General features: G+C 40.1%; 1 protein-coding gene across 5 annotated transcripts in view; it reads right to left on the bottom strand.

The window, feature by feature from the left end:
* The window catches only part of Stxbp5 (syntaxin binding protein 5), a 99899-nt gene extending 85759 nt beyond the window's left edge, over nt 1-14140 (bottom strand). For 4 of the 5 annotated variants that reach the window (XM_048354253.1, XM_048354255.1, XM_048354256.1 and 1 more), the window contains exons 1-3: nt 13910-14139; nt 12468-12565; nt 14-95 (exon numbers count right to left, since the gene is read on the bottom strand). In XM_048354253.1, coding sequence (XP_048210210.1) covers nt 14-95; nt 12468-12565; nt 13910-14071 — 342 coding nt within the window. In that variant the 5' untranslated portion in view covers nt 14072-14139. Of the gene's footprint in view, nt 1-13; nt 96-12467; nt 12566-13909 lie in introns of all 5 variants that reach the window. The other variant, XM_048354254.1, reaches the window with a different exon arrangement.
* Nucleotides 14141-26997: the final 12857 nt, after the last annotated feature.

Raw genomic sequence — 26997 nt, 5'->3', positions numbered from 1 at the left:
ACAATCTGCTTACCTCATTAATCAGGAACTGGAGCTGGATCACTGCAGCTCCACTGTCATGCTGGCAGTAACATTCTACTCCTGGACGACCAAAGCTGTTAGAGTTCCATTAAGGAGTTTATGGTATGTATGGGTATTTCATTAAAGAAACTTGTAAGTTATGTAAAGAGTAAATATTCCAGTGATATGATACTCAGTTCACAACACTTACTCAAGCTGAAATTTAGTTAGATCTCTTACACATTAATGAAAGCTAGTATCTCACAGATGACAAGTCTAAAAGACAAAATCCATTCTTCCTACAAAAACTAAAATATTAAAATCAGCAATACATGAAAGGAGGGTAACATATACTTTACTTTGGCCCAAAGTAAGCAGGGTACTCTATGCTAATAAAATGATGTTTCCTCTAGCACAGTCTACTTCACACACTTAGCAAAAGTAAAGGCATCAATGACTTGAATCAATAAGCAACACAACTGGAGGTAGAAATCATTTAATATACTGTTAAAACTTTCACTTTGTTCAGAGTTAATATACTGTACTGTGACCCAACTGGTTTGCCTCTTAAAAGGGAAAAAAGGTAGCTGATCTACAGAGCACCTAATTTTGTACATGTCAGTAAACAAACTCAAGGAATAGGCAAATGTCATTTCAGAATATTGTTTTTAGAAAGCCGTTTTGTCACTTTACACTCTTACAGTATATTTTAAAATAAGCTAACAATATAATGAAGAGAAACAAGCAACGTTTCAAGGTGTTAAACAGGCCTTACTATCAATTAATACCAAATAATCACATAGCCTCTCCATGAGTCAGGCACCATTATAAATGTGTGGTATAAATCAACTCAGTCCTCAAACTCTATGAAGAATGTTATTATTCCCAGTAGCAAAGATGAAGTTGAACATTCACTCTGGCTCCAGAATCCACTCCCGTTTTGGGTGTTTTTGTGGGTTGTGGGGCTTGAACTCAAGGCCTACACTTTGTTCCTGAGCTTTTTGCTCAAGGCTAGCACTCTACCACTTTAAGCTACAGATCTACTTCCATTTTTCTGGTGGTTAATTGGAGATAAGAGTTACACAGACACCTGTGCCTTAATCCTAGCTCCTCAGGAGGCAGAGATCTGAGGAACACAGTTCGAAGCCAGTCAAGGCAGTAAAGTCCATGAGACTCTTATCTCCAATGAATTACCAGAAAACTGGAAGTAGTGCTGTGCTCAAAGTGGTAGAGTGCTTGCTTTGAGCGAAAAAGCTCAGGGACAGTGCCTAGGTCCTGAGTTCAAGGCCCCAAAACAATAAGAAGAGTCTCACGGCCTTTCTTGCTGGGTCTGGCTTTGAATCTCAATCCTCACATCTCAGTCTCCTGAGCTGCTAGGATTACAGGTGTGAGCAACTGGCCGCCAGTGAAGCTGTTTTTGTTTTTGTTTTTTAGTTTTTCAGCGTTGAGGACTGAACCCAGGACCTCATGCATTCTAAGCATCTACTCAATATATCCCCAGAACTGCTCTCTTAGTAAGTATGCTGAGTAAAGAGCAAAACACATATAGAACTCTCGGTATATCAGGCACTACGGTATGCATCTTGTTGTCACAAATTTGAAATAAGAAAATCATTCTAGCAAATTGCCATTCCAATTGTTCCACTATTGGGGCTGGGAATATGGCCTAGTGGTAAAGTACTCGCCTCCTATACATGAAGCCCTGGGTTCAATTCCTCAGCACCACATATATAGAAAAAACCGGAAGTGGCGCTGTGGCTCAAGTGGCAGAGTGCTAGCCTTGAGCAAAAAGAAGCTCAGAGACGGTGCTTAGGCCCTGAGTTCAAGCCCCAGGAATGGAAAAACATTCCCCTTGTTCCATTATTGGAGCAATTCTTTACAACCCTATAGAAACCCTATAGAATCTAAAACACTGAGAAGAAACCCTAATGTAAACCATGGACTGGGGAAAAAAAAAACGATATGGCAATGGGGGTTCATTCAATGTAATAAAACCATCCTGGTGAGAGATGCTGGTAAATGCCAAAGACTACATGAGCAGGGAATACATGGACATTTTCAACTTGAAACAGTTCATAAAAATAGTTTGTTGAAAAAATAGTACACTAAGTAGCAAAGAAACAACGTTCTCAAGATGATAGGGTGGGTAAGCTTCACAATTACTGCTTATGCGCAACATTAACATCATGCTAATCTGTCATTTAAGTCAAGCTATAACATATTATTTCTGCAGGAAACAATTAATAATGCCAAAAAGGAAATGAAAGATTCATAGGTAAATATTTAAGGCTTCCTTAATGTAATACAATTTAACAATTTAGAAAAGATCCAACAGTATCTGATAATTAGGTCAAGTGCTTTCTTTTAATGTGAATAAAACAAGCATTGCCACAAGAAAGTAATTGCAGCATGCAGTTGTACAGTCACAATGTAGCAGGGCTGCTACTGCAACCTCTAGCTGCCTCTCCACTAACACGCTTTTTTAATTTGTGCCAATAATGGGGCTTTACCTCAGGGCCTGGGCGCTGTCCCTGGCATGTTTTTGTTGTCGTTCTTGTTCAAGGCTAGCACTCTACCATTTGAGTCACAGTTCTATTTCCAGGTTTTTGTAGCTAATTGGATATAAGAATCTTATGGACTTTCCTGGCTCAGGCTAGCTTTGAACCACCATCTTCAGATCTCACTCTCCTGAATAGCTGGTAGTTTCCTCTACCATTTTGAGTAAGATTTTTTTTTTAATTCATAAACCAGTTAAGAACAGGTGAATATGTTCATTTTCATTCTTCACTGTTTTGCAGTTATGATTATCTCTACAGAGGTCAAAATGGATTATATTTTGTCACAGCTAAGACATTTGAACAGCTTTTGATATACTTTTATATTTTTAAATGAGCTACTTATTCAGTGTATTATGGAATGAAAACACGAATAGTGGTTTTGGTTAAATGAACAAGAAGAAAGTATGTTCTCACATAGAAGTAAAAGCAGTCTTTCATCCTAGCATTCACTCTCAGATATCTATGGTTAAGCTCTTTTTTCAAGTACAGTCATCCTCACTATATCATGGGACTCTGTGACATAAAGGTATTTTAATAATATCTATGATTGTAATTATTTTTGCCTAAAATTTTTTAAACTATACAAAAATGTTAAAGTTAATAAGAGCGTGGGGAAGGTTTATAGGAGAACGGAAAGGGTTTATAAAGCTTTACATTTATATGTAAATAATAAAATAAATATAACCCTGCTACTTCACAAATTTTCACCTATGGCGGGGGTCTCTGGAATATAGTGCAACAGGTAAGGGATTTCTTTATGTAAAAGTGAATTTTTTTAAAAAGTACAACATACTATGAAAAATATAGTATCAAGACACAATAGACAGAAAAAAATGTTCTAACACTCTCCTTTTCAAAAGACCAAAAGAATAAAAACAAAACACATAAAGGAAAGCAATTTAGCCGAAAGTACTACAGGGGCTGAGAACTCCAGATTTATGGTGACCTCTGGCAGAGAACTGCCGTAAAAAAAAATCAGAGTTACTGCTCTTACAAGGAAAGATTTGTACTTTGAAGAAAGGATAGGATGAATCACTCAGCAGACAAACTTGCCAGGGGAGAAAAAATCCTAAAGCTACGCTTTTCAAAAGGGAAGCAACACTGAAAATTATTTAAATACTTAAATAAAAACCATTTCAAATAAAGATTATGAAAACCCAAACTACTAGTTCCTTGGGAGAGTAAGGGAAGGAGTGACATGGTCCGGAAAGAAGTGTCCTCATTATCTGACTTATGTAACTGTAGCCTTCATAACAACAAAAATTTTTTTCAAAAAAAATATTACCCATGTCCCCCATGTTAAGAAAATCTAGGTTGTTCTCAATTAGTACTTCTAACTTCTGTGTAACTCCTGGGTGACTTTGCTGGTGCGCATTATTTGGACTGTACTGCATTTCTTTTAAGAGAAAATGTCACAGAATACTATATAATTCACAAAAGGTTTATTGTTAGGCTTTTAAGTGTTTACATGATATTATTTTTAAAGAATGGTAATGTATAAATTTAGACTTTCAACTCGTAACTCAGAATACAATGGCTATATAGTTGGAAGCAGAATGCAACCAAGGAGAAAATACATCATAAGGACACTAGGCTTTAGACACACAGTTAATGAAAAGAGAGAAAAGAGTATTCTAGGCCTAAGAAATCACCAACTACATGTCCCACTGTTGAACATTAAGCAGCAAGTAGTAAACTATAATAAATAATTTTAACAAGCAAGTGTTACTAGTGAACAATTCTACCTCTTATCTTTTCCCCTCAGCTTACCTTCTATCAATACCTGGTTCGGGGTGGGGGGGGTGGGGAAGCGCGGGAAGGAAAGTTGGAAAGTTAGATGCTCAACAGAATTAGTATCCAAAAGTTCTTTACAATAAAAATAAGGGCACTGGGCACAACTGGCTCACACCTGTAATCCTAGCTACTAAGGAGGCTAAGATCTGAGGACAGTGGTTAGAAGCCAGTCTAGGAAAGAAAAGCACCCTTGTGACTCTTTTCTACAATTAACCACTCAAAAACCAGAAGTAGAGCTGTGACTCAAAGTGTTTGAGCACTAGCCTTGAGCAAGAGAGCTCAAGAATAGCACTTAGGCCCTGAGTTCAAGCCCCATGACCCACACAAAACAAAAATACAAACAAAACAAAAATACAAGGGCAATGAGAGTCTAAAGCAATTTGAAATGTTAAGTCTAAACAGGCTAAAAGCTAACCATTGAAATTCTTCAAGAACAAAACAAAAATGTAGCTATATGAAAAATCACTAACCTAAAGTCCAAAACAATTATATAGATGCTTGAGTGTCTTTACAGAAATCTGAAGAAAGAAATCAGAGGTTGCCATTTCTCTCCCTTAGAACAATTCAGTTGCATGTTCCTAAAGGAAAGATTCATCGAGTACTTTCTGGCAGTCTTTTATGATAACAATTTCATAAACTCTAAATTTATCTCATGAAAATTCAGTCAACAATCACTTTGGTTTGCTTCCTAAGATTTATAGTACTATGTCATGTATAAAACCTTATCTTAATAAAAGGTACTCAGATCTGAAAGTTAGCATGTAGTAAAATGCCTCTTTTTCATAACATTCCAAGGTATTTATCTATATAGGACAAATAAAAAAGGCTACTCCTTTAATCTTCATTGCCAAGATACTGAGTATCCCTTCTGATGATACTACTATGCCAACTCTATTTAGAAAAGTCTCATGTAAACATTGCAAAACAAACCAACACTGACATTCTGATTATTACCTTCCTAGAAATGTGTCTCTTCCAATGCACGAAAATTAAATTTGACATTAATGGCAAAAATAAAAAGCTCAGCCTGGCATACCAGTGGCTCATGCCTGTCAGGAAGCGGAGATCTAAGGCTCATGGCTTGAAGCCAGCCAAGTTAGACAAAAAAAATCCAGGAGACTTTTATCTCCAATTAACTACTGAAAAGCCGGAAGTAGAAATGTGGCTCAAGTGGTAGAGCAATAGCTTTGAGCAAAAAAGCTAAGGGACACTACCCAGGCTGAGTTCAAGCCCACTGGCACACACAAAAAAGCTTATCTTTTACTTACTTTTAGTCAGTGATGCTTAATCCTAGTCCACTAATTAATTTTTACCCTACCAGTTATAAATATTCCACACTATTAAACAAATATCAAATTAAGCACTATTGTACTGTTTGTACTATTTGTGTTATTGTACACATACCAAATTCAGCACTAGAATTACCACATCAGCAAGTCTCTATACTAAACTTTTATATAAACATTAATAAAACCATGTGATCAATAACTCAGTATTATTTATAATGTGAACATATTTTAAATTTTCATTTCAATCATTAATACCCATGGAAGGTAAGCTTTGTGACTGATACTAAAATATACCCTACTTTCCTATTCCATGAGACTCAGTTATACCAGGGAAATGCTTGTGGTAGAGCAATTACCTAACAAGCCCAGACCTGAGTTGAATCTCTAGTACTGAAAAAAGAAAGAAAATAAAAACACTATAACCTACCAGATTAGCAGTATCCAATAAGAACCTACTGTTTCAAGAAAAGTGTATTCACATACTCTTCCCTGACCTCTTTTGTAAACAAAGCCTTGCACTGTTTAATAAACTAAGATTGTGATGCAGTCGTGACATTCAAGTTAGACAGGAGTCTAATACTTCTCCCCTTTGACAGGTACTCATGAAATCTGAAGATTCTCTAGACATAGTTCAAAGAACTCCCAAATCCTCAAGATGGACAAACTCTTAGGGAAAAAAAAAAAAAAAGATCTCAGTTTCCTCATGTTATAGGAAGGGGAACTGAAGCACAGAGATTTTTAGTTCATTTATACAAAAAGTCTGAAAACTAGAACAGAAATCTAATAGGGCAATTGCTCTAAAACTTCACTTCAGAATGGCAAGGTCACATTTTAATTTTCCAACAAATTATACTACAAATCAAATGGGAAACAGAATGCCAAAAGGAAATAAAACCTATCTTACATAAGGCAACAAAGCTTACAGGGCAGCTTTGACTCCCTCAGTAGTTAAAATATCCTTTCCAATTCCATATGCTTTCTTTTTGCCAATGCTGGGGCTTGAACTCAGGGCCTGAGCACTGTCCCTGGCTTCTTCTTTTTGCTCAAGGCCAGCACTCTACCACTTGACCCATTACAAAATAAAGTGCTTCCAGGAAGCTCATCCTTGTACTTGTTCTGAAGTCATTGTGCTGGTTCCTCTGCTGCAGTACTGCATGCAGAGAAGCACAACTTAAACGGCTAGTATAGTACTCTTGGAGAGCTAAGAGTTGAGAAGTTAAAAGTATTTCAAGGTCCTTCCTTCTTCTCTACAGTTAGAATGCCAAATGATGAAACTCTTAGGAACAAAAAGCATGATGGAGGAAGAGGCTGGATAAGTACAGCTAAATTCTAGTTCAACTAATTTTTACTATGTCAAACAAGTCATTTCCAATTCATTTTACAATAGCAAAAACCGAGTTGTATAAAATAGAATTAATATGTAGAGGTTAAAACAATCTAATGCTATCTTCCAAGTACAAATAACCATTAAATAATTATTTACTGAGGATTACTGTATATAAGGAATTTATATCCATTATCTTATGGCATCTAAATAGCAGTTTTGTAAACTTGTGGGTGAGAACAACACAGCTATTTAAAAGACAAACCGAAAGAAGAAAACAGTAATTCTGAGAATCTTTTCTTCAAAGACTCTATCAACTATGGCAGTAAATACAAGAGTCTTTCCTATACAGTGCAAATGAACTAGTGCAATAAGTACTTGCAGAAACATATGAATGAGGGCTGGGGATATAGCCTAGTGGCAAGAGTGCCTGCCTGGGATACACGAGGCCCTAGGTTCGATTCCCCAGCACCACATATACAGAAAACGGCCAGAAGCGGCGCTGTGGCTCAAGTGGCAGAGTGCTAGCCTTGAGCGGGAAGAAGCCAGGGACAGTGCTCAGGCCCTGAGTCCAAGGCCCAGGACTGGCCAAAAAAAAAAAAAAAGAAACATATGAATGAATGACCTGAAAATTAAAGCCAGAGAAAAACTCATAATACTCATCATAATACTGAGCACTCACCAAAATATCCGAGAATAGTCTTAAAAGCAACACACATTCTATGATGCTTACTCCTAACAACAGTCACATGAGGTGAGTTGTCCACTGTATTTAACTCAACTAGGCACACCTTGAAGTGTGTGAGGCTTTCAATTGCCACAGGGAAAGGGAAGGCAACACTGGCATTTAATGTGGGAGCCAGAAATATTAAATACCTAGAAATATGCTGCCACAGTTTACAGAATTAAATTACCCCAAACACTACCAACTATTGAGAAACACAGAATAATAAACTGGCAAAACCTAAGGGCTAACAGTGTTTTTAAACATAAATTCAAAACCAAAATTAAGGAGATCACCAATAACAAGCTTGTAGTTGAAATCACAAGTGTAGGCTGTATCAAATTCTCTGCAAAGTAAGAAGTATAAGCCGCCGTCTAAAAACAGCATTATAATAAAAGTAAAAGATGGCATAAACTCAACATTTCTCAGCCACTTGTTTGCCAAGTTTTCCATTTCTGAGTTGTCATTTCCTCTATGGTTTATATGTAAAAATGTTTATCAACCTTAGTTATTCCTGAGAACCTTATACACAGAGGATATCAAACCCTCCAAGTTCATTAGAGCACACCTGTTTAAGGTCTACTTTATACTACCTACATGATGACTAGCAAACATGAGGTTTCACTTCTACAATCCTTTCATCCATGACCATTATTCCAGTAATCATACATTTAAAAAAAATCACATTATCAGCCCATCAAGTATTTGCTTATGAAACTGTGGTTACTAATCGAGTAACATGTAGATACTCAGGTTAACATTCAAGGCCCTTCACCAAGCCCTATTTCTATCCAAACCCAATTAGGATCCCTGTTTGTTGACTTCATCACTGTATATACTTCTGCTTGCCCAGATGATTTTTTCTACTTCTTCCTCTCTGCCATTCTGATTCCTCCACTGATGTGCAGGAATTTCAGATTTCCCCATTTAATTCTAATCCTGTGGAAACTTTTAGGAGGTAAGAATCACATTTTCATTTCTCCCCTGGAATCCTATGTAGCTACTTGAAATCAAAGATTTGCCTCTGAAAATAATCATCTAACAGAGCATTTTCATTTTTGTAACTAGAAAAAAAAATAATTCAAGGACATAAAAATCCTTAATGAAAAGACAAGAATCAAAATGCAGGCCACCAGTTTTATTCTAACATTGTGTGGCTCTTAATAAGTTCTTGGTAAAGGACTCCAAGTATAAAACTCATTTTATAAATTTGCATCAAGCAATACAGTTTGCAATTTAGGAGTCCATATCTTATTAAAGACTGCATACTCCACTGTCTATATTTTGCACAGTCAAAAAAGAAAATACATGATGTTCCTTAACGATTTTTAAAACTTTAAAAGTTTAGACCAATTAAATAAATCAGATATTCTTTCTCGCTGCCTATTACTTTAAATGTGAATGTGTAAAATCTCCTTGTTAATTTTAGATTAATAATTTACATTAAAAAATAAGGGCAAGATAGCACATTTTAATGTAGAACATGAAGTAATCTGAAATTATACTAGTAAAGCACAAGTCTAGGTAAAGACACCAACAGCATGACTAAGCTACCTGCATTTTTCAATACAACTCTTTTTTTATTTTCTATTTCCATGTACAAATTGATAATGTCTTGTTTATCCCAAAGGTGATTGCCAGATTATTCATTAAAAAATTAAATTGTACGTCTACAAAGCAAAAAATAGGACAATTAATTACATCAGCACTTTATGACTTGGTATATAGTTATGCTTTCCTGATTCTTCTTCCTCTATTTTTTAGTTTCTGTACAATTACTGGGGCTTGAAGTCAGAGCCTCACACTCTCACTTAGCTTTCTCACTAAAGCCTGCAGCTCTACCATTTGAGCCACACCTCCCCTTTTGGCTCTTTGTTGGTTTCTTGGGGTTAAGAGCTTCTCAGATTGGTCTGCATGGCTTCAAAAGGTAGTCCTCAGATCTCAGCCTCCTGAGCAGCTAGGATAGCAGGCACCCAGAATGCTTTCCTGTTTGACATCAAGACATACAATCCAACCTCATATTTTCTCCAGGAGGCAAAAAGGTTGAGTACCAAACATAATTATCCCATCACTCATTTCCTTTAAATTAATATAGTAAACTGATTAAATCCATTTTGGCTGATTATTGGTTAGGTATTCTCTAAGGATTCAAATTTCACTAAGCACTGTAAACAAATACCAAATATAGTCTAGTTTGTGAGGGGGCTATATTTAATTTTGTTTTGAATTCAAGACAGGCAGATCAAGCTAAGATATCTTCCTGTTAGAGAAGTATATTAGGCAACTACAATATATATGCATTTGAAATTCTAATAGCTAGCCCAAACGTACTTTTGAAAACATTTCCTATTTTTTACTGTAAATTTGATTTAAACATTTTAGCTAGACGTATGTAGCTCCACTAAAGACATATTTTAGAGCAAATACATTACAGACTGCAAGAGTCTAACAGGGGCACAAAAGAGAGAAGATTAAAAGAAATAAGCTGCAACAAGGAAAAATACAACTGTAAAAATCAACAAACAGACATAAACATGCATGTTAAACCAATATGGAACTTTAAATCAGAACCTATAAATTTAAATGTCTAGCTTCAAATATTAGCAAAGAATCTAAGGAGTATCTTAAATCAAATATGTGGAAAAAGAGATAAAAATAAAAGGTCTTAGTCATTTTCTATAAGTCAGAGCCGTAACAAATAAAGCTTATAAGCTCATCTACTTAAACCAACATAAGGAATAACTGACTACATGGAATTACTGCTAGGCAAGCCAATTTGTCACTCTGGAATGTTTGCACAAATCTCGTAAGAAGGAAAAGCAGAGATTCAGTAAAGCAATTTCTCAAACCCTAAGTGTACAGAGATTCTAAACAAACAATGAGAAGGTAATTGTAAACTATAATTACAAGCCCACTTCCATTCATATAACATCTAATTACAAAAATGTAAGTACTAAAAGTCATATGCAAGTGATAATTTTGGACACCTAGCATTTTAACTGTACTTCTGTGCACATTTGCTAATTATTCAAGTGCATAAGGGTTAAAAGTAGTACCGAAGAATAACAGCTGGTTTTATAAAACTCAGCCTTGCTCATAGAACTTATAATTAAATTATAAAAGGACTAGGTTGGATGTTAAAAAAAAGTTTTATACCATGAAACTGTTAAGGACACATGAAAAAAACAATAAAAACTCATTTTACAGAAAAGTAAAATAAATTACAAGTAAAATAACCTTAAAAAAAAACTTGTTAATTCAAGTTTGCCTTTTTTTCCCTAGATGCAATTCTTCCATTGGAGAAAATATTGCTTTTAGTTCCAAAAAGCCTTCTAGAACAACGCCCTAATCTTAATACAACCCAGTTTTGCTGAACATCAACTAAATTAACTATTCTTATCTTCATAAGACCAAAATAGGAAGTCTAAACTGCAGAGTTTAAATAACAGGACTCAGGAATAAAAATATCTAAACAGAAGCCAAAAAATATTTGAGTCTCAGCTATCTAAACCTCTGGGTAAGAGCAGTTAAGATATACTGTCTTGGCAGTTAACAGATGCAGATGAGCCTGGTCAGATTTCATCATTTAGATGGAAAGGATTGCACTACTGGTATTTACTATGTAAAGGAGAGTTCATTTTCACTAGTATAGTAACCAAGTTCAACAGCCCACCAGATAGCATTTTGAAAAGAGCATACTAAAGAAGGAATGTAATTTAAGACATTTCCAGATACTGCATGAAATATATTTTTTTAAATTCTAAGTAAAATGTAAGGCACATATTTAAATCAAACGTTCATAAACCTAAAATGTAAACAAGAGCTCCTGCTAGCCCACTTGGGAAACTGTCAAGTCTCCCGAGGATATCTAGTAGTTTTCAGATTATTACCGACCTAGAATCTTTCAGTAAATGTGTGGATACAGTAAATACTCAGTAAGACACAGATATACATACATAGATGAGCAAAGTATTCTCTTTTAAAAACATTTTAAATTGAAAGTAAGCATGTTTAGTATGATTAAAGGTCATAATAAAAACAATCAAATTTTGTCAAAAGTTCAATAGTACATAAAAGGAAGTGTAGAAAGTCTTCATTGTTCAGATTGGATATTGTTGAAAAAATCTTTTCGAATATTTGAAAAAATGCATATGATAAAGCAATTCTTTGTGTACCAATACTTTAATGTATTACTAATGTACTCATAAATAAATAAAAATCAATCACTACACATTTTATAAACAAAATTCTTCATCTAAAACTTGTAGAAACATTAACCCTTCATAATTTGCTGCATTTGCCTTCTGCTAATGAATTTTTAGGTGGATGTGTGGAAAACTACAAAATTCAAACTCGAATCCAACCGCAAATTCATAAGGATACTAAATAAATTTTAAGTTCAGCGTCTACTATGCACACTATTTTTTAAAGCAATCAGAAAGCCCACCATACTATATTGTACTCAAACCTCATCCCTAACATTCCTCATTCAACATACCACTAGTATAGGCAGATAAATTTCCCTTTAGAAACTTCTACAGGAAAGTAGGTTCCACAAAAAACTTCAGCTCCATGTTTTAATAGGTGCTTCAGTACTATAAACTAAGATCTGAGAACCAAATATATGCATAATCAAGAGAAAAGTCAACAACACACTATTGCTCATAACAATACCTGATTACACCATTTGTTTGGGATTAAACAACATTTTTTAATGTTTAGCAATACAAAAAGACTAGAAAAAATAAAATGAAAGAAAAAGTACAGTTAAAGGATACAGCCTTAAAGCACCAGTCTGAGTTCCTACTGCCAGGATCTTCTGCACAGGATCAAAGGCCAGGGCTGAGGGCTGGTAGGGGAATCCATGGCGAACAGTCTAGAGATGGACAAGTGACATCACAGCAACCAGGCAGCAAGCGAAATTTCAAAACAAATGTCAACAGAGGCATTAGGATGAGAACTTTACATACAGAACATATACACATGCACACACTGCTTTACAAAAATAATGAAATCGACCTGCACAATCTATGCATGCATTTCAAGATAATTTCTGTTTTCCATAATACTGGTACTCTAAAGATGAAAATTTCTTATTCACCAATGTACATTCTTATGTCTGACACCCAGTTACTGAAGTTTGTAGGGATCCAAAATTCCGTACATTCATTTATAAGAATGCAACACATCTCATATTTCAGGAGTAATCACTCCAGCACTGCTTTATCTGAATGTTAAATCCAAGTTACTTCTAAGGAGTCGCTGCCACATAATTAATTATTCTAGTCAAGGATGTAGCAAAAACATTTAGCAAACCTCACATAGCAACATTTTACTATTTTTAACAGGAAGGAAAACTATTTTTTGCAATGCACTACTAAGTCCATAATGATTTCGGGACATTAGAGCTAAAAAAAACACAAACAAACCCCCAAAACAAGCGCATGCACCCACACACTTTCAAGAAACTGAACTGTGGTCGTTTCGGAGAAAGGCAGGTATTAACCAAGACCAGCCCGTACTTCTCATTGAAGCAGCTGCTGAATTAATTCGCTGCATCATTCTTTCTGAATTACAGAACGCTCCGGCAAGCAATCACGATGACACGAACAGGCCAAATAATAATCATCACCATAATAATGATCACAGCGGTAACTTTTTCAGCCCCGCACAATGATCGAGAGAACCCGGAGATTTCCAAACTCCCGATCGCCTTTGCAGCGAACAGGGGGATGAGCTCAGACCTGGAGAACAGGTTTGCCTCCCCGATAAACAGCTTGCATCGTGGACCCGGTGTGTCCCTCCCCCACCCCCCCCCACCACGGAAATCTGGGGAAGTTAGGGGATGATCCTAACACGCTTGACTCTAGAAAAGGCTCTCCGGTTGGGGACAGCGGTATCGGGGTACGAACGAAAGGCCAAATACACACACACACGCACACACACACACACAGGCGAAGGCGCCCGGCACCGCCTGGTTGTGATGATTGCATGTGAAAAGAAGAGGGAGGGAATCTAAAAAAAAAAAAAAAAAAAAAAAAAGGAGGGTGTCCATCTGCGAAATCGCCCGTCCAGGAACCCTGCGCCTTGACCTCCTGTCACCCGGGGAAAGCCCGCACGGCCCCCCACTCGTGGCGAGGTGGATGTCGCCCCCCCCCCCGCCAACTCCCGCCAGGTGTGCTTCTCTCCCCGTGGGGGGCGTCGCGCGCGCGGCGCCCACCTTGCAGAGCTGGAAGTGCTCGGACTGGAGCGTCTCCTGGATCTCGGGCTCCCGGTTCCCGGACGGGTGCTGCGGCTGCGCCGGCGGCGGCTGCTGCTGCGAGGCCGAGGCCGAGCCGGCGGTCAGGCCGTCCAGCACCTTCCGAATGTTGAATTTCCGCATGGTCGCGGCGGGGCTCCCCGGCGGCCCCCGGGAGGGAGGATGCGGGCGACGAGCCGGGGGTGGGTAGGGACTCCCCGGGCCGGAAGGCTGGGGAGGGGACGGGAGGCCGACGAACCGAAGCCCGAGGACCCCGAGGTGGAGGAGCCGCGGGCGATCCGCACGGGAGAGACTGCGACGACGGCGGCGGCGGCGGCAGCGGCGACGACGGCGGCCGCGAGCACCACCGGGCGCCGCCGGCGACCCCTCGCCGCCTCCGAGGCCGCCGCGGCCGCAGTGGCGCCGCTTCCGCCTGGGCCCCGCGGCCCCCGGGGGGCGGCAGCCGTGGCGGGGCGCCCCGAGCCCGCTCTGCCCAGCCTCACCTGGCCGCGCGCGGGTTCCGCGCTGCGCTGCCGCCCCGGCTCGCCCGCGCCGCCGCCGCCGCCGCGTCCATGTCCCCGCGGCCCCCGCCGCTCCGCGCCCGCCCCGGCCCGGCCCGGCCCGGCCCGCAGTCCCTCAGCGCGGCCGCCTCCTCCTCCTCCTCCTCCTCCTCGTCGGCGTCGTCGTCGTCGTCGGGCCGCCGCTCAGCGCCGCCGCCCGCCGGGCATCGCACGCAGGGCGCCCGGGTGGGTCTCCGCGCTGCTGGCCGCCTCCTACCTCCGCCGCCGGGGCCCGCCCTCGCTGCCCGCCGGCGGACGCCGCCGCTGGTTCTCCCCGCCCGCCTCAGCCGCTCCGCCTCTCGCCTGACAGGGGCGACTCGGCGCGCCCGGCACTCGACGCCCCGCCGGAGCAGCAGCAGCGGTGGCGGCTGCAGCGCGGTTACAGCGCCGGCCGCGGCGGTGGCGGCAGCTGGGCCTCCGCCGAGCAGCCTGCGGGGAGTGCGCATGCGCGCCCGCAGCCCGCCCCCGTCAGCCAACCCCCTCCCCCAGTCCCATCCCCCCGCCCCCTCTCCCCGGGCGCCTGGGGAGAAGCCGGGGCTTAAATTATCCTCTGCGAAAATCCCAGACGCCGGGCAGAATTTCTCCCGCCCCGATCGCATTGCCAGAGTGTGCAGCTGCTTCTCCCTGCAGCTGGCATCGTAAAAAAATAAAAAAAAATAATAATAATGTTGACGACTCACAGGCTGCGGGAAAGCTGGACTTCGGATTCGGCCGTCAAGGCGGAGTGGGTGGGGAGGAGGAGGGAAGGCGGGTGTCGCGATTGCTTTCACCCCGGTCTGGAAGCCGCGGGCTGCGGTGGTACATTATTGCGATCGCGTTACTGATGGGCTTTGTAGGGGATTTGTTTGGATTGGAGAGACTGAGAAGGATTCTGTCAGCGACAGCAGGATGACAGACAGACCTGGAAAGGTACTAGAAGAGGCGAGACGCCCCCAGAGGGGAGCCCAGACTCTGGATCCCGGAGCTCTTAAAACGAGTCTGGCGGTCGGTAGCGGTGGCTGCTAGAACCGAGTAGGCAGCCAGAGGGGAAGGGGCCCGCGATCCGGCCTGTGACACACCACCCCGAATCTGGTGGGCCGGCCAGACGGGTAGGGATGGGGTGGGGGGTTGTGGGGGGGGGGTAGCGGCCCCCGGCTCCCGAGCCCTCGGGAGGCTCTGCGGTGTTGACCGGCCACGCAGCCGGCCAGCCCCGGAGCCTCCCGCCTCTGCACTCTCCGTAGAGGGGGGAGCGGGAGACTGGGGTGAAGTTTTTGCTCAGACCTGTCTGATGCTTATGAGAAATAACTCGCTCAAGTCTTCAAAGGCAGAGAGAGGGAGAGGGAGAGAGGGACAGAGACTTAGAGGAAAGCCTCTCTGTTCAACTAGAAAAGGCATCGGGGACGAGGAGGCACAGATTTGGGAAGATGTGAAAAAATGGGAAGAAACAAGGCGCAAAAAGAGCAAGTAAATTCAGCAGGTGGGGGAGAAGACAGTCCTTGGGTTGGTGACTTCCCTCCTCCTCCTCCTCCTCCCCACTAGGGTCCTCACAGGACACACACACTCACACTCACACACACACTGAGACAGACAAGGACAGAGACAGTAATAAAGCTACCCAGGGTTTGTGAGTTCTGAACTGAAGTCAGAAGCTCTCTCCCTTTTCCTTGTGATTGGCCGCCTCCAGCCCATTTCAGAGAGTTCTCGTTATCTTATTGGTAAATATAACTTGCCTTCAAAAAGAGGCAGCCAATCACTGCAACGGGAACCCTTGCATTTCGGGAAATGTAGTCCACACCGATCTTCCGCATCCCTGGAAGATTCTTTCCACTTGGAACCTGCAAGTTTTGGGGCGGGGGGGGGGGGGGGTGGCTTAATATATATTGAAGTAGAATGTTAATTCACTGGCTGGAGAAAGGAGCATTAAGGTAATATTTGAAGACTTTTCAAAACACTTTCCAAGTGGCTCTGAATTTTTGTTCTACTAATTTAGTTCTCTGCAACACATTTTGTCCTGTGTGACACAGTGCTTGGTACTGTGTCATATAAAAAATGGTACATAAAAATGAAATTCTTGTTTTCAGTGGGCTTACCACAGTCTAAAGTGGAGCTTCAATGACCTGGGGGGGGGGGCAGGGAGAGGGAAGGTGGCAGAGTGAGAGGGGGAGGGAGAAGGGAGAGGGGGAGAGGGGAGAGGGGAGAGGAGAGAGGGGAGAGGAGACAGAGAAGAGAGAGTTGGCCTTGAGGCCTGAACTCAGGGCCTAGAGCCTAAGCACTGTCTCTAAGACTTGTTTGCTCCAGGCTAGCCCTCTACCACTTGAGCCACAGCTCCATTTCCAGATTTTTGGTGGTTAATTGGAGATAAGAGTCTCATGGACATTCCTGTCAGAACTGGCTTTGAATCCAGATCCTCAGATCTCATTCTCCTGAGTAGCTGATGATCAAAGGCATGAGCCACCAGCACCAGGCTTCTAGAGAGCCTTTTAAAACTTGAAGTTGGGGCTGGGAATATGGCCTAGTGGCAAGAGTGCTTGTCTCATATACATGAATCCCTGGGTTTGACTCCCCAGCACCACATATATAGAAAATGGCCAGAAGTGGCGCTGTGGCTCAAGTGGCAGAGTGCTAACCTTGAGCAAAAAGAAGCCAGGGACAGTGCTCAGGCCCTGACTCCAAGGTCCAGGACTGGACAAAAACAAAACAAAACAAAACAAAAACTCCAAGTGGAAATTTTCAAAACAGGAAGATTATATACTCTCAGAATTGTATGATCTACATTTTCACCTAGGTTTAAAATAAATTGATATTTATTATCATAGAATTATTTTTAAACAAACAAAAATCCCAACACTTTGGTGAAGTGACAGTGTCTTGCCCAGAGGCTGTGTAGTGGAAAAAACCGTAGACTTGCTTACCTGTCAGACATGAACTTCAGTCCTTGCCAGGGTAATCAGTGCAATCTTGGACAAATTCCTTAACTTTCCTAGGAGTAAAAAGCCTCATGTGTGAAATGGGGTTAAAACTACCTCCCACCTCGGGTTTTTCCAAGGGAAAAGGATTGAGGGGTGGAGCATGAAGTTCTTTCTACATTGCTCAGTATTCTAAAGGTACTAAAAATTGAATTTCCTGGCACAGTATTGGAATTTTAAGGTGACAGGAACTTCAGGAGGTCACCAAGTTATTCCTGGTCTTCATTTTTAATTTAGATATCTGTTTTTGCCTTTAAAATTATTTTTTTTATCATTTTCATGAGATTATGACCTTTCTTAGTATTCCCACAACACAGTTCTTAGAAAATGCTCAGGATTTAAAATGAATGGATTTTGATTTGGGATGCTGTATATATCCTTTCGATCTCAGGGACAGTAAAGCACTTCTAGAAATCAATGTAGTTAAGAAAAATACCAATGCCCCCAAATAGATCCATTCATGATAGCAAAGATTAAACAATAGATCCTCAAGCTCATGGTATTTCCAGTAATTCCCAGTATTCCCAGTTTCAGTTACTTCGTAAAATTAAACTTGAAAATTGAAGAAAGAAAAGTAAAATTAATTAAAAATTTTAAACATTGAGCATAAATAAACATCATTCATTTAAAAATTTAACAGAGAATTTCCTCTGCAATGACATCTTGGAAAATTTTCATATTTAGTTGTGTTGAATTTAGTAGCTTTTGCCTTTGGGAAAGTGATAGTCTCCTAAATGGAATCTTTCTTACTTGCTTATTGAAGAATGTGCCAAAACATGATGTTGTATTAATATACCACTGACAAGTTAGATAGATTACATTTAGATGAGTCAGGTGATACAAAAGAGTACTTTGTTAACAGATAGAGCAAAAGGAAAAAAGAAAAGCAAATTTTAAAGACAAAATACACACACACACACACACACACACACACACAGAAAGGTAGCCCACTAAATTATGACATATGGAAGGCCAAAATATCAGAAATGCATAAAATTCCTGAATCTACCAGTCTTTACTATCTTGTTTAAAAGTTATCATATTAAGGAAGGCTCTGGTTTTAGTCTCACAGGTGCAGTTGGATAGTGAATGCACTTTTAAAAATAGAAACTGAAAATAAATATTTTAATGAGAAATTGTATATCGACAAAAAGTTTCTGGAAAGTAGACCAAACCTACATCATTGCTAGCATTCATTTTTATTGACTTAATTTCAGTTTATTGAATCCCAAAGGATCTGAGCATGACAATAATTGATTCACTGTACCATTTAACAGAGTATTGAATTTAAATGATTGCTGAGTTGTAGTACACATGTTAATTAGTTCATTTTCTGACTGGGTTTACTAAAGCAATGGCCCTGGGCAACTGCATTTGTATCAGGTGACTCTGTTTCCAGATTCTAGCTTATTGCATCAGAGGTAGACATTTGAAATAAACCAAGCCCATCAATATTCTGGGAATTTAAAATCGAGATATAAAGTTGCTAATTGGGCTGAACTATAAGAATATTGGAACACGTAAAGGTAGAGTTGAGCAGCAAGTCTTACTTATTGTTCAATGAAGCTAAGCGTGACCATTTTTAAATAAGACATAGGAGAAAGGAGTAGACACACGGAGACCAAAGAATAGTGACCTACAGTGACTCTAGGAAGGTAGAAAGTAGGATCTCCATTTCTGACTTGTCACTTTTCTAGGCCTTGTACCATCTACCTTCTATATTTTCTTTATTTCTTCATGTAAATCAGTTTGAATGGGTTTCTGAATTTGGAATCAGATGGTCTGATAGAAATTTGGACCCAATCTGTTCCCCTAAATGAAACAATGTTAGCCCTCATTCACGAACATTTTTACCTTCTACTGTCCATCCATTCTACCTATACAAGGCTACAGCAGTAATTTAGCAAAAGGTTGGTACTTCAGACCAAAATGGTTAAAAGTACCAGTAATATAAAAAAGGTCAGTCAGATTGTGAATCAAATTTTAGTGGTAGAGAACTAAGGTTTGCTGATGACACAAGGGGTTATCAGGGAAAGTAAAGAGACCAAGAAAGTTAGTACCTCAAAGTTTGGCCTAGGCATGTCATAGAGTACTTAACTTAATTTCCACATTTATGACTCTTGGGTAATTTCCAGATACCATTTGTAGTGGACTGAACAAATATGATCAGCCAAGTAAACAAGCTTTCTCTGGGTATAACCAGCAGAATCCACTACACTGATCTTTTTCAAACACGACTTTCTAGAAACAAAGCATGCAGTTATTAGAGAGCCTTCATATTGCCCAGATTATACTCCGTGAGAGTATTATTAAACATAGGCAAAATTCATGTGAAAAGAAAATTTGAGAACTTCAAAGTAAAACTAATAGAGCCAAAGGCACAAGTAAGTATAATATATGAGGCAATAATACGTGATAGGAATGAAAAACAGTATGAAATTATTTTGTTGTTGTTGTTTTGCTAGTACTGGTGTTTAAACTCAGGACCTTGCACTTGCTAGGCAAGTTACAGCCCCAAATTCTTTTTTTTTTTTTTTTTTTTTGCCAGTCCTGGGCCTTGGACTCAGGGCCTGAGCACTGTCCCTGGCTTCTTCCCGCTCAAGGCTAGCACTCTGCCACTTGAGCCACAGCGCCGCTTCTGGCCGTTTTCTGTATATGTGGTGCTGGGGAATCGAACCTAGGGCCTCGTGTATCCGAGGCAGGCACTCTTGCCACTAGGCTATATCCCCAGCCCCCCAAATTCTTAAAAATTAGAACTTGACTGGGAAATCAGAAGGTCCTCAATACCTTCTGATGGATTTCAAGTACAATTTCTATCATCTTTGATAAAGAACTCTATTATATATGATAAGGAATGATGCTCCTAGTATTTTCAATTTTTAAAATATTATTCATGTTTTGAACTTCAGATATTATAAAATTTAGATCATTTAACTGCAGAATTACATATTCTTTTAAATAACTCATTGAAGTGAGTTATTGGATTAATAGATTGTGAATATACAGCAACCAAGTATCCTATGCAATTACTCATAGTTAATGTTCATTGCTATAGAAGTTTTGAATAACAGCATAATATTTTCTGACCACTTCGCCCTTGCTTATCTCCTTCTACTTGGTCCTCAAGCCTAGCCCATCTTTTACTCCTGCCAAATAACTAAAAAACAGAGAAATGATCATCATACAGCTGCTCTTCCTTTTATGATGGGGTTGTGTGGGATTAACCCCCTCGTAAAGCGAGAGCATCATAAATGAAAAAGCATTTCTGATCCCCAATACCACACTTCCTAGCCTAACGGGGCCACCCATTGAGGTGCTGCTGGTTGCCCAGGTGACGGCTGGGCTGAGTAGAAGCCAGACTGGCAGCAGATGCCCAGAAACACTAGAGGGAATGAGAATATCCACTGCCTCTCAGTAGCAGGAGAATGACCCACCATCTGAATTATACTCTCACACTATCCTAAAATCTAGATGAAAACTAAGTGGAACCATCAACCCTTCGTAAATCATAGAAAGCCAGATTTCAGTACTTCTCTAATCAGTATTTCTTTAGGGCAGGCCACACGTACCAGGTGTGATTCTGAGAAAAATCCAAGATCACTATCGTGTTTTTTTTTTTTTAAATGAAAAGTAACTCCTTTCATTAAAATTAAATTCCTTTATCTAGAAAACAAGGCAGTTACTAAGTTCTAGTATGTTAAAAATAATCTAACCACTTTCCCTCCCCCAGCTTCCGGACAGGGCAGCTCTTAGAGATAGTGCCTGTTGAGACTGGCTTTGTCTTTGCCTCTGGGGATAGACGCAGAGAGTTGTGTCACATCTCCTAATCATCTGCCTGTAGGACTTTGAGATGCAAACTCATTTTTCTCTCTGGTCAACCTTTAAGACTATCACAGGAAGTCACAAAAGATCACACTAAAAACTCTAACATATGGACAACAGGCATAATAGTCTCTCTAGGGTTCCTTCACTGTTAAGAAAATAGTGCTAAGGACAAAAACATGTAAAGGTATTATTACCTCTCAGAAGTTTTAATACAGAAGAAGGAAAAGCACAGTGTTCCAATCCATTGGCTGACATTCCTCCACATAGGGTCAGGAACGTAGCTGTAAGTTTAGAATTGATTGCCTGATGGTTTTAAGCAAACAGTACATATGTAACCATTCCAACAGGAATGCACTTTCAGCCCTGTATGTATTGACTGATCTTTTTTGCCCACCTCTGAGTCAAATATCTTCCATTCCAGGTATATTTGTGGCCTCTTGGCAGCTGCTGTTTTTAATGACACTCTGCATATTTTCTTAGCCACCACATGGTTCCTAGTTCTATGACAAATAGCACAAATTAAGTTTCTTGTGCACAAGATGATGATGATGATGATGATGATGATGATGATGATGATGATGATGATGATGATTTTGATCGTGGGGCTCAAACTCTGTGCCTGAACACAGAGCTCTGTCCCTGAGTTCCTCAGCTCAAGGCTAGTGCTCTGCCAGTGGAGCCACAGAGCCACTTCGGTTTTCTGATGGTTAATTGAAGATAAAGTCTCATAGACTTTCTTGCCCGGGCTGACTTTGAACCATGATCTTAAGATCTCAGCCTCCTGAATAGCTAGGATTACAGGTGTGAGCCACCAGTGCCCGGCTGGGCATAAGATTTTTAATGCAGACTTTCTATTTAGAAACTTGCTCACATGAAAATTAGTCTAAGTATTGGTGGAATGAAGATAAAAGACAGTGACTGTGCCCCCAGTAAAAGAAAACCTTTTAAAGTTCTCAGTATAATAACACACACACACACACACACACACACACACACACACACACACACACACACACACCTCTTCTAGCTCCTAAAGTCTTGGAAAGCAATTTAATGTTTTCTGATTTTTAAGATAACTTTTGAAAGAAGATTAAACATTTAGCATAGGTAAACATCCAATAATTCTTTTCATTCAGTTTAAAAAATTTTTCACCACTCTCATGACAATTTGACAACTACCCGTCCCTCCTTCTATTCCCAGAAAGGCCAGCCTTGGCCTTTGATCACTTGGGTTTGATCACTCTCTCCAATTTCTCCTCATTTTTATCTACTAGACATTTCTGCTCTCCATACTTACTTCCATTAGCTAATATCTCTGCTAATCGAACTAAGGCAAAAAGAAGTGAATAGCTCAGAAACACAAGGAATATTCTCCACAAAAGAGGGGTAAGGAATATGACTGCTTACACTTCAGTAATTTAGTTTTAATTTGCCTCAGGTCCATACATACAGATAGATAGAAAATAACCATGATATTGAGAACCTGCAATGACTAAATCCCATTGTACACGGGCATAGTTCCTAGACAATTTCCAAAAGAGAAGATCTGGAATCTGAGCGTTTGTGTTTATGTCCATCTGTCAACAGGGTAATGACAAGCATTGCTATCTACCTCCAAGATGCCAACTCTTTGCTGAGTGTTGTGACAAATACAAACACGACACAAGGCATGACTTGGTTGAAGCACACAATAAGTTATCAATGTAGTGATAGGAAGTGAAAAGGAAGCACAAAAACCAATGAGAAAGGAATATTTTTATTACTACCTATCACTATCACCAAAGCAACAATCTCTGATAGGGTGTGTCCTCCTGGTACTTTGTCCCAGAAGATGAGTCTCCACTCACATGTCCCTTGATGATGAGAAACACATAGGCTGCAGGAGGAAGGAGAATCATTGAGTTCTGTAATTGCCACCCCAAACTTCCAATGAATCCCCCTAGGATTCATTCAGACCAGCATGACCCCAATATTTCCACTGAGACTTGATCTTGTTCACTGGGCCCCATGCACAACTTCCCATCCTTGGTTTTATCATCAGTGTAATGAGCCTGTAACCGCAGGTGTGGCTTCCTCCTTGGAGTATGTAGACAGGTCTGTTAGCCTTTAAGCATGGAGTGCTAAGCCTCTTGAGTTTTGTAGTTATAAGAAAAACAGTCCTTTTAGCCCTAGACTGTAGGGAGAAAGGGAAGAGGGATTCCAGGCCTCTTTTTGCTCCACATTATTTTGTAGTGGTTGGGTATAATCATACTTTTGAGAAGCTAGTGGAAACTGAGTTGGAGATTAGTAAGAACTGTTGCTTAAGGCTGATATATTTGTGAAGGGGAATGCAACTATGAGGATTTCAGTGGCACAGTGGGTCACATCTGTTGATGAGGAATCCTCCTTGTGTCCGTGTTCTTTCAAATGGGATTTCCCCAGTGTCCCCTGAAAGCATGGAAAGTTAGGAACTGGTGGTTTCCCTAACATGCAATCCCTGTCATCAGAGCAAAAACTCCTTGAAAAAAAAAAGAGACTTCTTTCCTAGCTTGTAAGCTAGAAATATTCTGCTTATTCATGATGAGTTTGTTAACGTCAGGAAACTGAGGAGGAAGTTCCGTGAGAACATTATCATAGTTCATACAGCTAGTGGGTTTTCCTCATAAAAAGATCTCACTGCTGTTGAACATTAAAAGAGAATACCTTCCTGAGAATAATGCACTCTTGAAAATATTAGTGTGAATGTACTTCTCACTTGGGGAATTCTACTGTCTCTTTAACTATCAGCTCTTCCTAGCTGGTGTTCACTCTTTTATTGTGAGTTTTTTGGTGTGGTGGTTTTTCTCAGTACTGAGTGTTACACTTGAGAACTTATACTTTCTAGGCAGGCCGCTTGAGCCATGCCTCTAGCTTGTATTCTTATTTTGTAGATAGAATAACTGAAAGGACTCAGTTCCAACAAGCATAACTTAATCTTGTTCCTAGTTAAGTAGAACCAGACCAGTCAATCAATACTTAAATTTGTTATTCCCTTAAATGAAGACCTAACCACAATGTTTTAAGATTAGAAACAGCATAATGTTTGAAGCTCAAAATCTGTTATATATAATGAAACTATGCGGTAGCTATTCAAATTATTCTTTTGATGTGTACAGTTGTTCTCTAGGGAATTTTATTTTGTTCTTCTGACTTAAGTATTAATTAATCATGGATGACTTATTTATCTGTATGACCACTTCAAGCCTCTCATATGAACTCCAGATTCCACTTGTAAAACCTTTCTAACATGTCCAGTTGGAAAATCAGAAGACACCTAAAATGTCATATTCAAACTAAAATGAAATGTTTGACTTCCAACTGCAAATAATACCATATAGGACCCATGGTCTTGCTTATGTCTGTTAATAATATTCTGCCTTTCCTGATGCTCAGACACATACTAGTAAACTTTGACTACTGGCTCCCATACTCCTAACAAGCTCTCTCTCTCTTTCTCTCCCTCTATCCATCTCCCTTTCTCTCCCTTTATTCTTATCTCTCCCTTCTTCCCTCCATTCTTCTCTCTCCATTCCTCCCTTCCTTCTTCCATTCATTCCTCTGTCTGTGTCCAGTCTCTCCCTCCCTCCTTTCCTCCATTTCTCTGTCCCTCCTGTTCCTCTCTCCTTCCCCCTTTCCCTCCTATTCCCTTCTCCCTTCTCTCTCCTCTTTCTCTCTCTCACACTCACATGATATGAAGTCCATTAGCAAAACCTATACGCTATCTCTTCATGATATATTCAGAAATTAACAAATTTCACACCCACCATCCTTATTGCTTTGTACAAGCAATTTTTCATCTAGATTTTTACAGTTACTATCAAACTAAATCCTCTCATCTATTTTATATATGTTATTTATTGTAAGAGTGATGAATAGGGGGTTTACAATTACATAAATGGTTTTTGAACATTGTTAGCTCCTCCCTCATTTTCCTCAGCTTTCCCCTCCCCACTTCCCTCCTCCTTCCAAGTTGTGAAGTTCATTTCCAACATAGTATTCAAGTTAAAGGGTACAGAAATCTTAAACAAAATAGAAATAACTGCAAATAGTTTATAATACAAACCTCTTGTTTCCAGTTCTTGGAGTTCATTTTGATCCGCTTCATTAAATGTAGTCATATGCACCTAGTGATTGGGCTATTGTGATCCTCTGCTAAGAATACCATAGACATATTCTAGTTATTACAAATGTCCCTCTCCTCTATTCTAAACAGAGCGATCCATTGAAAAGGTAACTGACATTATGTTAGTCTTGCACTCCACATCCTCTAGGATTTCTTATCTCCCTATAAGTAAAGGCCAAAGTTCCTTACCATGGCCTGTAAAGGCTCTTGCATGATCCCCTCCCTCCCTTCTAATCCATTCTTATCTTCCTTTCCTGGCTCTCACTTAAGCCCTCTTGGTTTCTTGTTATTCCTTTAACACACAAACACATTTGTGCCTTTGTTCTTCCCACTGCAGGGGGAGGCAGGCAAGTAGTAAATACCTTCATGGGGGGGGGGGGGGGGGACACAGACATTTAGAGTCACATCTACTCAACACTCTCCCTGTAAGCACAAAACAGCCACATGCAAAGTATAAGCAACTACTTACAATACCTGTTGGAAAAATGGAGGAAAATGGAAAAGGAATAGACCAAACTCCATGCTCAGCAGGCTAGGACTGTTGTTTGCTAGCAAGCGGCACAGGCCTTCCTGTAGGTATGGAGGTTATATGAGGGGAAGGACTGGATTCTGGTGCCTGGCTTATACTGGTCTTAACAAGGAAACAAAGGAGTAAAAATCAGGCCATAGTTACCTGGGGGCTAGGGGTGGGCACTTTAGGCTGAGCCCTGGTTGGAGAGACCTGCCAAGAAACAAGCAGGTGAGCACACACGTGGTGTTTTGCTTGACCTGAGGGAATAAGGCAGGAGTCAATCCTTCCATAGGTAAAGGTTTGGCTTTGACTAATCACTCACCTGTCCTGCCCTTCCCCTGATATTTTCATAGCCTACTTTTACATTTCCTCCTTGAGTCTGTTGGATTGCCATGAATTGGAATAATGACAAGGCAAGACTGATGTCAACCTCATTTGTTAGACTTCCTGACTTTCCCCACAAAATTGGAATTCTTTATCTCCTCTCTCCAACACACATAGAGGCTTTTTCCCTCATATACCCCTTGACTCCCACCCAGTCTTATTTTCCTCCTGAGTGATAACTACTACCACTATCTGTTTCACTTCAAATTTGTATATAAAGGATTTTGTTTCCTCACTGCTGTGACCTTGTAGAATACAATCGTTGGTTGTGGTAGATTGAATTAATAGGCTAGGGATAAAAGGCAAAGTTCTAAAGAATCAAAATAATTTCTTCTGGTCATTTTGTCTTCTTACTTTGTGTGCTGAAATAAAAATTAAGCCTTCAGAAATAATTTGAATATTTAATGTAATTATTTTCCCTTTTCCCCAACCACTTCTTAATCCAAGCATCCATTACAGAGGTCAGATATGGCCAATCATTTGAGCCTTCATTTTATAATTTAAAAACTAAAGGTTATTAAATTTTAATTAATTTAACTTAGAGTCACATAATTGACCCACCTGTTTCTCTCAATTTAATTTGCAAGCTATAATTTATACTATGTCTAAAATGGAAGGATCATATGCCAGACTATTATTGTTTAATGTTTATGACTTCTACTCCCTTGTGAATTAGTTCTAATATTAGCTCTTATTAATTCTCA

The sequence above is a fragment of the Perognathus longimembris genome, chromosome 9 (assembly GCF_023159225.1).
Source record: "Perognathus longimembris pacificus isolate PPM17 chromosome 9, ASM2315922v1, whole genome shotgun sequence".
Taxonomy (NCBI): domain Eukaryota; kingdom Metazoa; phylum Chordata; class Mammalia; order Rodentia; family Heteromyidae; genus Perognathus; species Perognathus longimembris.
Note: the sequence above shows the minus strand (reverse complement) of the source record. Positions and strands in the feature narration are given on the sequence as shown.